General features: G+C 44.8%; 1 protein-coding gene across 1 annotated transcript in view; it reads left to right on the top strand.

Moving 5' to 3' along the window:
• MEGF9 (multiple EGF like domains 9) overlaps nt 1-13,975 on the top strand; it is a 103,043-nt gene extending 89,068 nt beyond the window's left edge. The window contains exons 3-6 of the mRNA XM_060250631.1: nt 2,980-3,119; nt 6,514-6,657; nt 10,431-10,703; nt 12,411-13,975. Coding sequence (XP_060106614.1) covers nt 2,980-3,119; nt 6,514-6,657; nt 10,431-10,703; nt 12,411-12,865 — 1,012 coding nt within the window. The 3' untranslated portion in view covers nt 12,866-13,975. The remainder of the gene's footprint in view (nt 1-2,979; nt 3,120-6,513; nt 6,658-10,430; nt 10,704-12,410) is intronic.
• Nucleotides 13,976-16,293: the final 2,318 nt, after the last annotated feature.

Genomic DNA, 16,293 nt, shown 5'->3' with positions numbered 1-16,293 from the left:
TAGATGTCCCCCCCCCCCTGTTGGTAGCATATTGTTTATGCAAATCAGGGGTTTCAAATGACACCTGACTAGATCCAGTTCTGCTGCTCTGGTATTATCATAAGGAGCAGTCAGCAGGGGGATGGGCTCTGGCAGACCTAAGAAGGTGCAGGGATTTCTGCCAGCCAAGTCTCTCCAGCACTGGTAGTGTGTGTGTTTGCACCAGCTTGCAACCCCTCCCTTAACAAGTGAGCAGCTGTGCTTTCGTGCCAGCTGAAGCTACCAAATTATTGTCTTCAGGGCCAGCCTCTGCATAATAAGAATATTAAACAATAGTCTTAAATTAAAAGGCACTCTTTATACTTAGCTGATGCACACAGATGTTGCAACAGGCATCACAGAAGGATGGTAGCGGGGCTCTGTGATAGTTTGTTGGAGAAAAATTAACAAAGAGCCTTACAGTGCTAATACATACACTTTTGTGTATGGCACACATCTGAAGTTGACTTAGATCACAATAAACCCATTAGTCATCAAAGTCCACAAAAGTTCTCATTGTTGTTTCATCCCAGAAGAGGCATTCTCTGCTGTGTGTGACAAAGGGAGGTGCCTTTTCTCCAGTTTGGTGTAGTGGTTAAGTGTTATCTTATCTCTTATCTGGGAGAACCGGGTTTGATTCCCCACTTCTTCACTTGCAGCTGCTGGAATGGCCTTGGGTCAGCCATAGCTCTTGCAGGAGTTGTCCTTGAAAGGGCAGCTGGTGTGAGAGCTCTCACCCCACCCACCTCACAGGGTGTCTGTTGCGGGGGAGAAGATATAGGAGATTGTAAGCTGCTCTGAGTTTCTGATTCAGAGAGAAGGGCGGGGTATAAATCTGCAGTCTTTCTCCTCCTCATCCTCCTTCTTTTGTATTGGAAGACTGTTGTGCAGGTAAGACAACAGCTCAGCAGGTATCAGTGATGCTGTCACTTAGGCAAGTAAAATTCCTTTGACTTTTATCTGGCAGTGGGGGACCATTTTCAGCCAAGAGGTTTTTAATTGGTTATTCTAACCTGATATGGATAGCCCAGGCTAGCCTGATCTTGTCAGATCTTGGAAGCTAATGGTCGGTCCTGGCTAGTATTTGGATGAGAGACCTCCAAGAAATACCAGGGTGATGACACAGAGGCAGGTAATGGCAAATCACCTCTACATTTCTCTTGTCGATAATCCTACGGGGTTGCCATTAGTTGGCTGTAACTTATGGTAAAAAAGAGACTAAATGTCATAGTTTTAGCAAGTATATAGTGCTCAGAATCTCTTTTTTAGGGGTGTGTGCGCGCCTGGAAGTCATGATGACTTCTCGCAACCCCTACTGGGGTTTGGGCGTTTCAGAGAGGTGGCTTGCTTGCCTGCCCTGCCTCTGTGTCCCGGCCCTGGTATTCCTTTGGAGGTCTCCCATCCAAGTACTTGCCAAGGTCAGCTCTGTTTAGCTTCCAAGATTGGGCTTGCATGGCCTATCCAGGTGAGGGCTACAGCGCTCAGAATCTTGATGCTACCTTTGTTGGCCTTACTGCTAGATCTGATCTAAAAGGTAGTCCCCTGCGCAAGCACCGAGTTGTTACTGACCCACATAATGACATTTTCTTGGCAGACTTTTGCGGGGGTGGTTTGCCGTTGCCTTCCCCAGTCATCTAGTACCTAATAAAAGTACATTTGCTTAAGCAATCAGAGTTCTGCTGCTTTGTATCTGCTTTGTATCCCATGTTCAGTCCTCAGCATCCCCAGATAAAAAGGTAGTAGGTGATGTGAAAGACCCTTAGAGATCTTCTGGCAGTCAGAGCAGACAGTACTGACTTTGATAGACCAAGGCTCTGATGAAGTGTGAGGCTACCTCCTGCGTTTATATACCACATAGAGTACGTGCAAGCTGGAAACGCCATCCCTGGATCTCTGACAAGACCATGAGGAATCTTGGGATGTACCAGTTAGATCTCCTTTTGGAGTACTGTGTACAATTCTCGTCACCACACCTCAAAAAAGATATTATAGTATTGGAAAGGGTGCAGAAAAGGGCAACCAGAATGATTAAAGGGTTGGAACACTTTCCCTATAAAGAAAGGTTAAAACGCTTGGGGCTCTTTAGCTTGGAGAAATGTTGACTGAGGGGTGGCATGATAGAGGTTTATAAGATTATGCATGGGATAGAGAAGGTAGAGAAAGAAGTACTTTTCTCCCTTTCTCACAATACAAGAACTTGTGGACACTCGATAAAATTGCTGAGCAATCGGGTTAGAACAGATAAAAGGAAGTACTTCTTCACCCAAAGGGTGATTAACACATGGAATTCACTGGCACAGGAGATGGCAGCAGCTACAAACAGGGACAGCTTCAAGAGGGGATTGGATAAACATATGGAGCAGAGGTCCATCAGTGGCTATTAGCCACAGGGTATTGTTTGAACGCTCTGTCTGGGGCAAGTGATACTCTGTATTCTTCGTGCTTGGGGGGAGGCAATAGTGGGAGGGCTTCTAGTGTCCTGGCCTCACTGATGGACTTCCTGATGGCACCTGGGTTTTTTTGGCCACTGTGTGACACGGAATGTTGGACTGGGTGGGCTATTGGCCTGATCCAGCATGGCTTCTCTTATGTTCTTATCTTGTATTAGGGAGGGTCTATAGCTCAGTGGTGGAGCAGATGCTTTCTGTTTATAAAATCCCAGAATCCAATCTCCAGTTGAAATGTTCCACAGCAGGGCTGATAAAGACCCCTCACTGGAGAACTTGGGACATCCAGTACTGGTCAGAGTAGACAGCAGTGGCTTGACAGGACAACAGTCCGACTCGATATAAGGCAGCTTTGTGTGCTCTTTGGAAGACAAAATACCTTGTGCTGGGCTGCTGCCCATTCTTGCTCCAGATCCCTTCCTGCAGTGTTTTCCCTCCTCCCAGCAAGACTGCTCCAGAGAGGCTAATATGTGTTCCCAATTCATCTTTCCTCTTCTCCCCTTTTCTTTTACAGCTCCGGAATATGTCAATGTAAAGCTGGAGCGATGGGTCCGAAATGTGCCGAATGTCAAGAAGGGTATTCCAAGTTCAACAAAAGCGCTTGCGAACCGTGTTGGTGCAATAACCATTCCAAGAACTGCCATCGCGAAACAGGTAAAGGAAGGGCTGCCGGGGCAGAGGGAAGGAGGGGTAGGGAAGGGGTTTCTCTTCTTCTGAGAGTCTTTGTGGATCATTTTTTTATTAGTTGGCGTGACCATCCTGATCTGGGTAGCCCAGGCTAGCCTGATCTCATCAGATCTTAGAAGCTAAGCAAGGTCAGCCCTGGGCAATATTTGGATGAGAGACCTCCGAGGAATACCAGGCAGTGGCAAATCACCTCTCAATGTCTCTTGCCTTGAAAACCATATGGGGTTGCCATAAATCAGCTGATGATGCTCCCCCCCCCCGACCCTTAACAAATATATACAGTATATACATTTAGAAATACTCTGAGCCACTTCTAGAGATCTGTACATTCTTGACTCAGAAAGGATTTGCTAGCCAGGGGTCAAACTCATTTATTAGGAGGGCCGGATCTGACATAAATGAGACCTTGTCGGGCCAGGACGCGTGTGTACCTATTTAAGATTAGGTAGCAGAGATACAAACTTTATAAAGGACACAGACAAACACAGTTAAAGATTTTTTGAAAAAACTTAAAATATGCTTAAAACGTTAGCACTCATGGGTCTTAAAGGTGCTTTCTTTGTTTTTCTCTGATGGGATCCCAGGAACAGGGCAAACGAAGCTCTGGCTCTTTTCTTCCTTCGCCAGGGGACCAGGAGGGGAAGGACCCTCAGCCCATAAATGAAGAGTGGCTTGGCTCAGTAGCTCTGTTGTGCGATTGAGAGAGCCTGGCAAAGCAAGCTCTGCCTCCCCCCCTTCCTCCCCAAGGGAAGAGCCTCAGCCAATGGAGAAAGTAGAGGTTTTGCTCTGTAGCTCCTGTGCAGTTGAGCAAGCCTTGCAAAGCAAGCTGTGATGCAGAAGGAAGCAAGAGAGAGGGAGAAGGAAGCAGATGACAGCCAGTTGCTCAGGGGCCTGATAGGAGCCCTCCGGGGGGCCTGATTTGGCCCCCAGGCCACATGTTTGACACCCCTGAGCTAGCATATTCCAGCATCTCTACTGGTACTGGTGACTTGCTTCCAAACTAGTTGTGTGCCTCACATTTTGTTAACAACCATGGCAGGTTTCTGCAGGGAGAGAAACACATCCAGTCACACTGAAAGCAAGTATGCCTGGCTTGAACGTTTTCAGTTCTTTCATGACTGGTGTACTTGCACACTGTGAAATAAATAGGGGATGTATGTTTTTATTTGTATATGCTTTGTTGTTGTTGCCCTCAAGTCCCAGCCAGCCGTGCAGGGTTTTCAAGGCAAGAGACATTTGGAGGTGGTTTGCCATTGCCTGCCATGATGTCACCATCGTAGTATTCCTTGGTGGACTCCCATGCAAATACTAACTAGGGCCACTGCCACTTAGCTTCAAAGATCTGGCAAGATTGAGCTAGTCTTGGCTATCCAGGTCAGAGCTTTATATGCTTGGTTTTAGGAAAATTAATAGACGTGTTTTGGGTGCCCTCTAATGGATGCCTGGAGCATTTTTTTTAAAATTGGGGATGATATATAAAGGGAAACTTCTCCTTTGGTGGGTTCTGCCTTCTAGCATGGTAGAAAGCTGTGCAATCATTTGAATCTCTCTGTAGAGAGAACTCATCCTTGTGTATGTGTGTGGGCATATACTTCTAAAAAGGTGGCGATTGGAAGTGCAAGGACCTGTTGGCTTAATGTTGCATCATCATCCCCCGCCCCCCCCCCCACATTCCAAACTGCTGAAAATCCCATTAGGAGAATGGATGCATGCCATGACCTGAAGGTTGCATTGTCGCAGAGGGACCAAGCTTGGTAGCAGAGACTTGGACTCCATCCATGGCCAGCCGCTTTGCAGCTTAGCAGAAGCATGGGGGGATGGGGTGGTGGTGGAAGGAAGAGACATTCTTCATCAGCTGACCTCCGTGGCTGTCATCCAGTTCCTCCTTCAGCAGGCAACCACCCTGCAAGGAGAGGGATGAAGAGAAAGCTGGGTTTGATTCCCCACTCCTCCACTTACAGTTGCTGGAATGGCCTTGGGTTAGCCATAGCTATTGCAGGAGTTGTCCTTGAAAGGGCAGCTGCTGTGAGAGCTCTCTCTCCCCCCCCCCCCCACAACCTTACAGGGTGTCTGTTGTGGGGGGAGAAGATATAGGAGATTGTAAGCTGCTCTGAGTCTCTGATTCAGAGAGAAGGGTGAAGTATAAATCTGCAGTTGTCATCTTCTTCCTCTAATCACTGCTTTTTCTAGCCATGCCAAAAAAAATATTCTTGAACCTGCTGCATATCCAAGGTACTTTTAACAAAGTAGGCATGTGGATATTTCACATTGGAAGATACAAAACATGAATATTTGTGACAACCCTAGTTTTTAGTGTAACACATATGTTTACCCAAGATCTTACTCTTGGAGTAAGGCCTTTGATGCCTTTAGTTTACATATTAGTGTCTGGTTTGACATTTCTGTGGGCACCAGCACTGCCTTGTATTTAGATGCCTTTCTTTGGCACCATCTCTACTTATGCTCTCTGGAGTCAAAAGCTTCAGGTCACTTTGACTTGCTTCTTCCCGACTTGCTCTGCATCTTTCAATTGTTCCATGACCCAATGCCTAATTTTCCTTCACCTGCTGTGAATTTGTTAGGCTAGGCTAAATTAGAAGGATCTGCATTTGGAAACTGCAGCTTTTTGAGAACATGACAGTCACTTCATTCACTTGGAGACCCTCCGGGTTTATCTTATTTCACCCAGGGTTGGAACCAGTACTCCCTCTCACAAGTCTTGTGAGCAAAACTTCTACTTCATGAGTTGCTGCCATTGAAGTTGTGAGTTACGGCATAGATTAGTGTGCTCTGGGGCCATTTTTCCTGAGCTAAGACAAAAATGTGCGAGCTGGAGGGTAAAAAAACAGCTAACTCACACTAACTCAGCTTAGAGGGAGCACTGGTTGGAACAGAGCCATAGGTTTCTGGGTGCAATTCAAAGTACTAGTTTTGACCTCTAAGTGGCTTGGGGACCACAGTATGACCACAGTCTTGTCATGTCGGAGCATACCTGTGTGTTAAGATGGTCAACAGAGGCCCTGCTTCAGGTATCTCCACCTTCAGAGGTTAGGCAGGTACTTAATCAGGGTCAGTGCATTTTATTTATCAAGTATTTGGGAGTCTTAACTGATGGATTTTCCTCTTAATTCTATTGCTTGGTGTTTTAGATCATAGTTTGCATTGGTTCAGAATCTTCAGTAACCTACTTTGGACCTTAACGTAATGAAAAACAAATGCATTTGGTGACCTGCTTTGGAAGTAATTCCCCCTGTCTCTGGGTTTGGTGAGGGGGAGACCTCATCTCACCCACATCTAAATCAGAAGTATCTTCATTTCACCTGCCGCTACAAACTTCTGCATTTCTGTTTTTGTTTTGTAGGCATTTGTCTGCACTGTCAGGGAAACACGGAAGGTGCTTATTGTGAAAAATGTAAAGACCAGACCTACCGAAATAGCTCACATCACCACGAATGTCTCCGGTGCCCCTGCTCTACGGTGTTTTCCACTGGCAGCTGTCGAATAAGTAAGGCTGTTCTTTTAAAATTTGCATTTGACCAAGAAAATCCTGCTACTGGACAGTTTCAACACACTGAACCTTTGCTCAGCTGGGCTCACAAACACATTTGATCTTGCTGTTGTTCTCCGCTGGCTTCTGTTGACCCATGCGGAATATTATGATGGCTAGTACATATAAACGTATGAAATTGCCTTATACTGAATCAGATCTCAGTCCATCAAAGTCAGTATTGTCTACTCAGACTGGCGGCAGCTCTCCAGGGTCTCAAGCTGAGGTTTTTCAGGCCTATTTGCCTAGACCCTTTTTAGTTGGAGATCCCAGGGATTGAATCTGGGACCTTCTGCTTACCAAGCAGAGGCTCTACTACTGAGCCACCGTCCCTCCCCAAAGTAGGGAGTAGCACAGGGAGTAGCACAAAGAGACATAGAAAGAATGAGAAGTGTTGGAGATAAATCAATCGGCAGCCTCCAGCAACCACACCCCAACAGGCACCTGTGGAAGTCAGTCCAGAAAGTTGAAGTTGTGCAAAATGCAGTGGCCAGAATTTGAATGGGGTTGCCAAAATTAATATTAAAAAAAAAATAAACACAATGCTTTATCAACTGCATCAGCTCCAAGTTTGTTTCCAGATGCAATTCAGCATGCTGGTGTTGAACCTGAAAGCCTTAAACAGCTTGGTCCAAAGTATCTGAGGGACTGTCTCTCCCCATATGAACCTGCCCAGAGTGGAACTCTTATTGTCCTGAGGTAAGGTTGGTAGGATCTCATGAAAGAGCCTTCTCAGCTTTCACCCCTAAGTTAGGACTCTCTGGAGGTGCAGTTGACATAATCTGAAGATGTATTTGCTGAGAGTAACTGTTTAGAGCTCTCTCTGTAAGAGCTCTCCCAGCCCCACCTACCTCACAGGGTGTTTTTTGTGAGGGGGGAAGGTAAAAGGAGATTGTGACCGCTCTGAGAATCAGAGTATAGGGTGGGATGTAAATCCAATATCATCATCATCTTTAGTGCTTTTGGTTTCTTGGCACTGCTTAATTGATACTACTGGTTGGGATTGATGAGTTGAATATGCTATTAATTTTATTATTGAATATGCTTATGGTGTTGGATTGTAATTGATATAAGCCATGGTGTGTCGGGTGGTCTTTTGGGGGGGAATCTGAAGGTAGGATATAAAGCCACTACCTTAATAATCTGTCATCTCATGGCTGTGTGCATGTTACTCTGTGTTCTGTACTTGCATTCCTTCTTTCTTCTTGTCTTGTTTATATTTTTGTTGACTTTCAAATGTATTTGTTTCTTGGTTTCATGTTAGCATTCTATTCCTTCCACCCCTCGTGTCCTGGTTTTCCATTTGACAGACCTTTCATGCCCGCCTTTCCCTGCACTGCTTTCATTTAGTGTGAGGAAGGTGTCTGTCATATCCCTCCCCCTCCATATACGCTGCTTGGTTCTCATTATGCTGATCGGACTGTGACGGGGCTGTACCACTTCAGACTGCAAGAGGGAGCTCTCACCACTGAATGTTCTTTCACACAATTCTCCTCCCCTCCATATAGGAAACTAGGTGTCAAGAAAAAGGGGTTCTGTCCTCACCTTTTCCCCAACAATCCTAGTTTCTGATTGAGATGGAGTATTCCATCATGTGAATCCCCATCTGCAGTCTGGAGTGGTAGAGCTTCAGGAGACATCATTGCAAATGAGACCTCAGTCTTACAGACACTCTAGGAATAAATTGCCTGCTTGCTTTTTCTTACTCATTCCCCTTATATGTCCAGCTCATTTTGTGCACCTCAGCACACTCTTTTCTCTTGTGTTCTTGCCTGTGCTGTATTATTTGTCTCCTTGATTTCTATCTGGTGCTACCTGGAGTAGCCTAAATTCTTTCCCCCTTCTCTTTTTCCTTACTAGATGCCAGCTTGCTCTGACTCGCCCATCTTTCACTGCCTGCTCACTTGGTTCATCAGGGAGCTGATCTGCTCTCTCTTGTTTTGTCTAGCTCTTGTTTGTCTCGCCATGACATCCCTAAAAATCTGGTACCTCAGATTTGGGCTGTCATTGAGTGCGTGAAAATGAGCATGGTGGTGAATGGCATGCAGTGAATCTAGGATCTTGGGCTGATACAGCTGGGAAAGAACTTGGAGAGCCACTGTCAGCCAGAGTACTTCACGCAATATTGGCTAGACCCTGAATGGGGTGAGAGCAGCGTCTTCTCTCATGTAGCTCTGACCCCGCAACCAATACACCAATACTTGGTGTAAGAGAGCCAGTCTGGTGTAGTGGTTAAATGCAGGGACTCTTATTTGAGAGAACTGGGTTTGATTCCCCACTCCTCCACTTGCAGCTGCTGGAATGGCCTTGGGTCAGCCATAATTCTGTTAGGGGTTGTCCTTGAAAGAGCAGATGCTGTGAGAGCCCTCTGAGCCCCACCTACCTTACAGGGTGTCTGTTGTGGGGGAGGAAGATAAAGAAGATTGTGAGCCACTCTGAGATTCAGGGTGGAGGGCAGAATATAAATCCAATGTCGTCATCATCTTCTTCCCTCTAAGCTTTGGAGCCTTGTGAGCAAAAATTCTACTTCGTGAGCTAGTGGCATTAAAGTTGTGAGCTATTGCATAAATTAGTTTGCTCTGGGCCATCTTTCCTGAGCTAAGACAAAAATCTGTGAGCTGGAGGCTAGCTCACACTAACTCAGCTTAAGGGGAAATGCTGCCCCCAACAGTTAATATGAACTTCAAGAGGCCTTCCTCTGTGTGCCTTCTTTGGAAACCAAGGTGGCTGAACAGGGAAGGGGACTCTTCCATGCTGGTGCTTTTAGAATTCTTTTCCTACAAAAATATTCCTGGCACTGAGCCTGCAGGCTTTTTAAGCAACCAGTGAAGCTATCTTAATTTCCCCGAGCCCTTTGTTGAGTTTTTCATCTTAACCTTGTTTTATTACTTTTTTCCTTTCTGTCTCCCCCCTCTGCTTTTGTTGCTGGGTTTACACCAGACCACTGGGCTATTTTATCTTTTGCTGGTTTTTCCTGACTATTTTATTATTGGTTTAAATCAGAACACTGCTAGTTTTATTTATTTCCCCCTTCTTTTTTTCTGCTTTCATGAATGATGCTGATTTTATTGATATTTATGCAGCTGCTTCTTTTTACTTTTTAGTCCAAATGGTTTTGCATTTTCTACTGGATGGCAGGGCTTTTTTTTTTAGCAGGAATGCACAGGAAAGCAGTTCTGGCTGGCTTGGCATAGGGGGTGTGGCCTAATATGCAAATGAGTTCCTGCTGGGCTTTTTCTACAAAGGTGCCAAAAAGGTTGGGGACCGCTGCTCTACAGGGTCCACCATAAGTCAGCTGTGACATGACAGTACTTTGCACCACACCATATGCTGCCTCAGAAATACTTTCTAAAGTGCAGGATTAAAAGAAAAAACATTTTGAATGAATGAGTAGACCAGGGGTGGCCAAACTGTGGCTCTTTCACATATATTGTGTGGCTCTTCAAGACTGCACTGCCCAATCGGCTGACTTGGAGAATGCATTTAAAGTTAAAGTTGCTTCCTTTCTACCTCTCCCTGCCCCATCTATCTGCCTTCCTTCCTTCCGGCTCTCAAACATCTGATGTTTATTCCATGTGGCTCTTAAGTTAAGCAAGTTTGGCCACCCCTGGAATAGACAGATCAGTGCTTTGACTGCGTATACAGCAGCTTCCCACATTCAGTTTTGGTGACTGAAGAATGGTGGCAGCATGCCAAGTTTGGCCAATGGTTTTATTTTTTTCTCCCTCCAGAATCTGGTCACCACACACCAACCTGTGACAAGTGTAAACCTGGCTACACGGGTGCCCTCTGCACCCAGTGTGACAGCGGCTACTATAACTCCGACAGCATCTGCATAAAATGTCAGTGCAATGGGAACGTGGACCCAGCCCGGTCACTGCGAGTCTGCAAGCCGGACACGGGAGAATGCATTGGCTGCCTTTACCACACAGCTGGGTTTCATTGCGAAATGTGCCGGGAAGGCTACTTCAGAAATCCTGAAGGAGGAAACTGCACCAAGAGGGGTAATGTTGTCACCTACCATTCATGTTTGGAGTACCCTTGACAAGAGCAGAAATAATGTGGAATAAGAGATCTGTGTCTGGATTGTCTGATGTTTCTGTTGAAATCAGTGGGTAAGAGGACAAAGCAGCTGCACGAAGAGTTTTATAGTTAGCTTGGAATCCTTTTGTAGGGTTGTTATAGTTCAGGGGTGTCCAAACTGCGGCTCGGGAGCTACATTTCTTTCACACATATTGTGTGGTTCTCAAAGTTCCCATTACCCTGTCAGCCAGCTTGGAGAAAGCATTTGTCTCTTTAAATCACTTATCCAAGCCAAGCTAGCCAGAAGCTTGGAGAATGCATTTAAAGTTAAAGTTGCTTTCTTTCCACCTCTCCCTCCCTCCTTCATCTGATGTTCATGCCTTGTGGCTTTCAAACAGCTGACGTTTATTCTGTGTGGCTCTTACATTAAGCAAGTTTGACCACCCCTGTTGTAGTTGGATTGCAACTCTTGCAATGCTACAATTAGCCCCATAGAGGACAAAAGACAAGCATTAGTATCGTCTGCCTCATTATCCCCCTACGATGGTGAATCAAAACTTTGGGAAAACTGTGGGACCAAAGGTTATGCTCCACCTCTGAAATACATTCCTTCATTTAATTCAGTAATCCAGTGGTTGATCGGTCACGGATCAACCATGTAAAGTATGGCTTTGCCTCTTTATATCCTCTGATTATGGATTGCTCGTTCTTGCACTGCTGATTTAACAAGGTGATTCATGCCCTTAAAAAGGTTGGAATTTAGAGGAATCCATTTTATAATAGAAATCATATGAGCAGCATTATTTGCAAACAGCTGTTTAGAATGGTCGCATGCATTATGATATGTAACATGGGGTACTGACTGTGTCCTCCACACACTCTGTTGCTCTGTATAGGCTGGGCTGTATGTCTTAATTGATCAGTATGGCCAACTAAAGCTTTAATCATCGATTACTGTTTGCCTTTTAACAATCAATCTGCGCAGTGAAAACAAGCCAATTCTCTGCAAGGCCACACAAATGTCTCCAGGTGGCAAACCTGATGCAAAAGAAAATCTGTATCCAAAGCTAGATCCAAGTGGGCAGTCGTGCTGGTCTGAAGCAATTGAACAAAGCAGGAGTCAAGATCAACAAAGTTTTACTCAGAACGTAAGCTTTCGTGTGCTAAAAGCACACTTCTTCAGACAAGGGGATCAGGTACAGTGGGCTGAAATACAGCACGCTGCATGTATTTCAGCCCACTGTGCCTCATCCCCTTGTCTGAAGAAGTGTGCTTTTGGCACACGAAAGCTTACGTTCTGAATAAAACTCAGTTGGTCTTAAAGGTGAAACTGACTCCTGCTTTGTATCCAAAGCTGGCAGAAACCTGACCAGTTTCCCCTAAAGTATAACTAATGGCAATGGCAAATGAAATCTGCATGCGGAAAAATGGCCACCTTAAGATCACAAAGTTCATGATGCAGGGCAAGTGAGCAAAGGGGATGTGGTTTTTACCTAAAGACTTGTCATTAATGAGAGTTTTTATTAACTAGCAGCAGTACAGAACAAGCTAATGTCAAAAGTTTAAAAGTATTTGCTATAGTATTTCCTTAATTTCTGTTGTTGAGGTGGTGATAAAAGCCTGGGAAGAAGCTGATCTCTTAGGTCTTTGGTGTCAAATCCACTTGTCATTTGTTTTTAAACTTGTAGAATCCACTTCTGGTCCAGAAGACAGAGGACTCATCCCTTCATCTCCAAACATCACAGTTCCTACTGCTTTTCCAACGACAGCTATCAACAGCACCTTCACCCAGACTATGGTGCCGTCTGTTTTCCCCATCAGCTCCTCTGACAACAGCACCTCCACTTTAGCCGACGTCTCGTGGACGCAGTTCAACATCATCATTCTTACGGTCATCATTATTTTGGTGGTTTTGCTGATGGGCTTTGTGGGTGCCGTCTACATGTACCGCGAGTATCAGAACCGGAAACTGAACGCCCCCTTTTGGACCATTGAGCTCAAGGAAGACAACATCAGCTTTAGCAGCTACCATGACAGCATTCCCAACGCGGACGTCTCGGGCTTGTTGGAGGATGATGGGAATGAGGTGGCGCCCAACGGTCAGCTGACATTGACCACTCCTATGCATAACTTCAAAGCATAACACAAACAGAACTGAAAAGGATTTATTTTGAAGCCTCTAAGCGGAGCAAAACTAATACAATGTTCAGTGGGGAAGTCCCACTCAATGATGCCATTGTGCTGGGCAAAGAAAATTAAGGTACTTCCCCTGTGTTGGCATGGCAAAACGTTGTTAACAGCAAATGAGGGCTGGGCCGCAGAGATACTAGAGGAGTTTCAGGTAAAGATTGTATTGGGTTCATAATTTCCCATCAAAATGGCATTATGGACATTAACTTGTATTTAAAAAGGGGGGGGGTGCTTTGAAATATATTTTTGTATAAAACGACAATGGAGGCATACGAAGACGTCATCTCATTCTTGATCAAAAGCGATGTTCGCTTTGGAACCTAATTTTTAAACTCCTGTTTTGAGAAGTGGATAGTGACCTAGTGAACTTGGAGAAGGATCTTTGATTTTTTTTTTTTGGAGGGTGGGGGGGGAAGAGAAGTACTTTATGTCCTGATAATTTAACTATTTAAAACACAAGAAGAAAAGGAAGTCACATTGATTTCTTGGAATGGCTAAAAGCATCCCAGTGCGCACTCAACACCAATCACGGATTTTAGTTCTCTCCTGATACCCAGTGCAGAAAAGAAAGCCCTTGTTTATTGAGAAGTGGCCGAGGGCCATCAGCCTCTTTTCCTTTTCTGCAACCTTCCTCCCAAGGTGATGACGCTATTTAAAATGGAAGGATCCCTTTTTTTGTTAGCTTTAATGAACGTGGATTGAGTTCAAGAAAGTGAGACATTGCAGAGGCAGCTTATGGGTCTCCTATCCCGAGCAAAAGCAGTTTGTATACAGAATGTAACTGGACTCCTAGACATTGTATTTGTAACTATTTGTACAAAAATATCACAAGTCGTATTTTATTCCTTTAGATTTTATCTGTACAGAGGTTCATGACATTGTAAAAAAAACAAACACACACAAAAACAACACAAAACCAACGAAAAAGCAAGTATTGTTTAAAAGAGTTGTAAATTTAGATAGCAATATGGCTGGAGCTGGGTCTCCAGCAACGGTTCGTTGCTTTTGTTCCTCTTCTGATGATACTAATTACTTTTTGTCTTTAAATCGATAATTTCCCCTGCTGGTTTGAATCATGTTTTTCCTCATTGACCCCCCCCCTTTCACTATGGACGTGTTTATCGTTGAGGGATTGTTGCATTTTTGGCAAGCAGATATGACTATTGGAACATGGAGGCTTTTGCAAAATATCGGGGTATTTCACTGAAGTGCTGAGAAGTGATCTCAGGAGCATACTTTTCTGTTGACTTTCTGCTAGACAAGTCCTTGGAAATCTGTGGCCTGACTATGTGTCTCTTTAAAGTTGTATCAAGAGGAGCTGAAGGGGAGAAGCCAATCAGTATCTATCAGGAATGTGGCACTGGTGTGTGTGCACACCTTTTCCCCATGGCACTATCTCACTGTAAATCTTTTCCCTGGAAGTTCTCTTAGGGAAACTGCCTTATTGGCTCCCACCATTTCCTCCTCCATGAGTCCCAAGGTACCCTTTAAGTGTGTGTGCATTTGTGGGTAGGCAATGGAGGGAGTGATTTGGGTTATTCACTATCTCCAGGGTATGTAAAGAAGGCATGTGCTAGGTAGCAAAACTGCTGCATCCGTTCTTTTGGGAGTGTCTACCCACTGGCATGGTAGCAGGATTTGACTAAGTACACTGATAAACCTCTGTAGCTGTGTTCAGCTGGGTCTCCCATTTTAGGCTGCACAGTTTGACTTGGAGCCTGCAGCGCTTCCATCTCTCACTGGTCAGGGCTATGCTACCTAACTCTCCAGTCATTTCCCCCTTAGGTTTCTTCTAAACTGATGCTAACTTTATGACGAGCTGAAATTCTTGGCATGGAATTTTCTTTCCAAAAAAGCAGTCTCTGAAATACTGTTTTCCATTTTTAAAGCTGCCTCATGTTTTCTTAATAGTACTTGGCATTTATATAGCACTTTCAGATATTCACATTGCTCCCACAGATCATCTTTAACAGCCCTGGAAGGCAGGCAGGGTTTGGGTTTGAGAGAGTAGTTTAACGGTACCTAGCAACTTCTTGACAGAGGCAAGATTCAAACTGGGGGCCTTCCTGATTTGTTCACTATGCTACACATCCAGTGTGATTTCTTGCTGCTGCCCACTGTCTGGGTGACTTTTGGTTGTAGATTTTCCAGGCTGCGTGCCCATGGTCTTGGCATTGTGAGACCTGACGTTTTGCCAGTATCCTCAGAGGTGTAACCCAAAAAACTGGAGTTCTCTCTGGATCCAATTGAGAAGAAGTTGGTAGGCAGGTAATTTATATCTATTCAGGCAGGTGGGGTAGGGTGTCTGGGTGAGCTTGGGCCATTCCCGCACACTCAGATCAACCTACCCTACCTCCATTGCATTGACACAATCAATACTCTAAGCTCTGGAGCCTTGTGAGCAAAGATTCTACTTTGTGAGCTACTGGCATTAAAGTTATGAGCTACTGTATAAATTAATTTGCTCTGAGGCTATTTTTCCAGAGCTAAGACAAAAAAGTGTGAGCTGGAGGCTAAAAATCTGTGGACTAGCTCACATATGAAGCTGCCTTCTACTGAACCAGACCCTTGGTCCATCAGTCAATATTGTCTTCTCAGACTGGCAGCAGCTCTCCAGGGTCTCAAGCTGAGGTTTTTCACACCTATTTGCCTGGACCCTTTTTTGGAGATGCCAGGGATTGAACCTGGGACCTTCTGCTTCCCAAGCAGATGCTCTACCACTGAGCCACTGTCCCTCCCCCTAACTCAGCTTAGAGGGAAAATTGGTCACAACATAGAGAAAATTAGGGCATTGATACCCTAGGCTCCTTGGAGGAATGGCCAGTTGTACTCTACCCTCCTCCTAACCTCAACTGCCCCTGTATTCCAGGGCACAGAAAATAAAACTGCCAAAGCTGAGAACTGTCTCCGATAAAAGATGGTTGCGTGGCTACAGTAAAAAGGTTTTATTATGGCATCCCTGCAAGGCATTCTGGGAATGAAGATAATATTAGCACCTTTTCTCCAATAATGCTTATGGCATATGTATAAAATTGTTGGCTTTTGGGGGTAGGGTGGAGAAGGAATCACTTCCATTCTGCATTTTTCCATGGATAACACCTGGGCTGGATTGGTGTTACGTGCCCTCATCTTGGCTAGTTTGGAAGGAATCAAACATATGTTGTTGGTGCAGGGTGCCACAGCCCATTTGTTGGCAACAAAACAGAGACGGTATCATGTCCAACAGCAGCTGTTTGAGTTGTCAAGCAGCTTCTGGGTCCAAATAAAGGTACTTGGTTTTTAATAATATGGGTCATGTGTACCTTGGGGGAAAAGACAGAACTGTATGAATATTTTCTCACATTTTTTTTAATCTGAAAAATACTCATGAGGTTGTCTGTT

Source organism: Heteronotia binoei, chromosome 12 (genome assembly GCF_032191835.1).
Source record: "Heteronotia binoei isolate CCM8104 ecotype False Entrance Well chromosome 12, APGP_CSIRO_Hbin_v1, whole genome shotgun sequence".
In the NCBI taxonomy this organism is placed as follows: Eukaryota; Metazoa; Chordata; class Lepidosauria; order Squamata; family Gekkonidae; genus Heteronotia; species Heteronotia binoei.
This window is presented reverse-complemented; position numbering and strand designations above follow the sequence as displayed.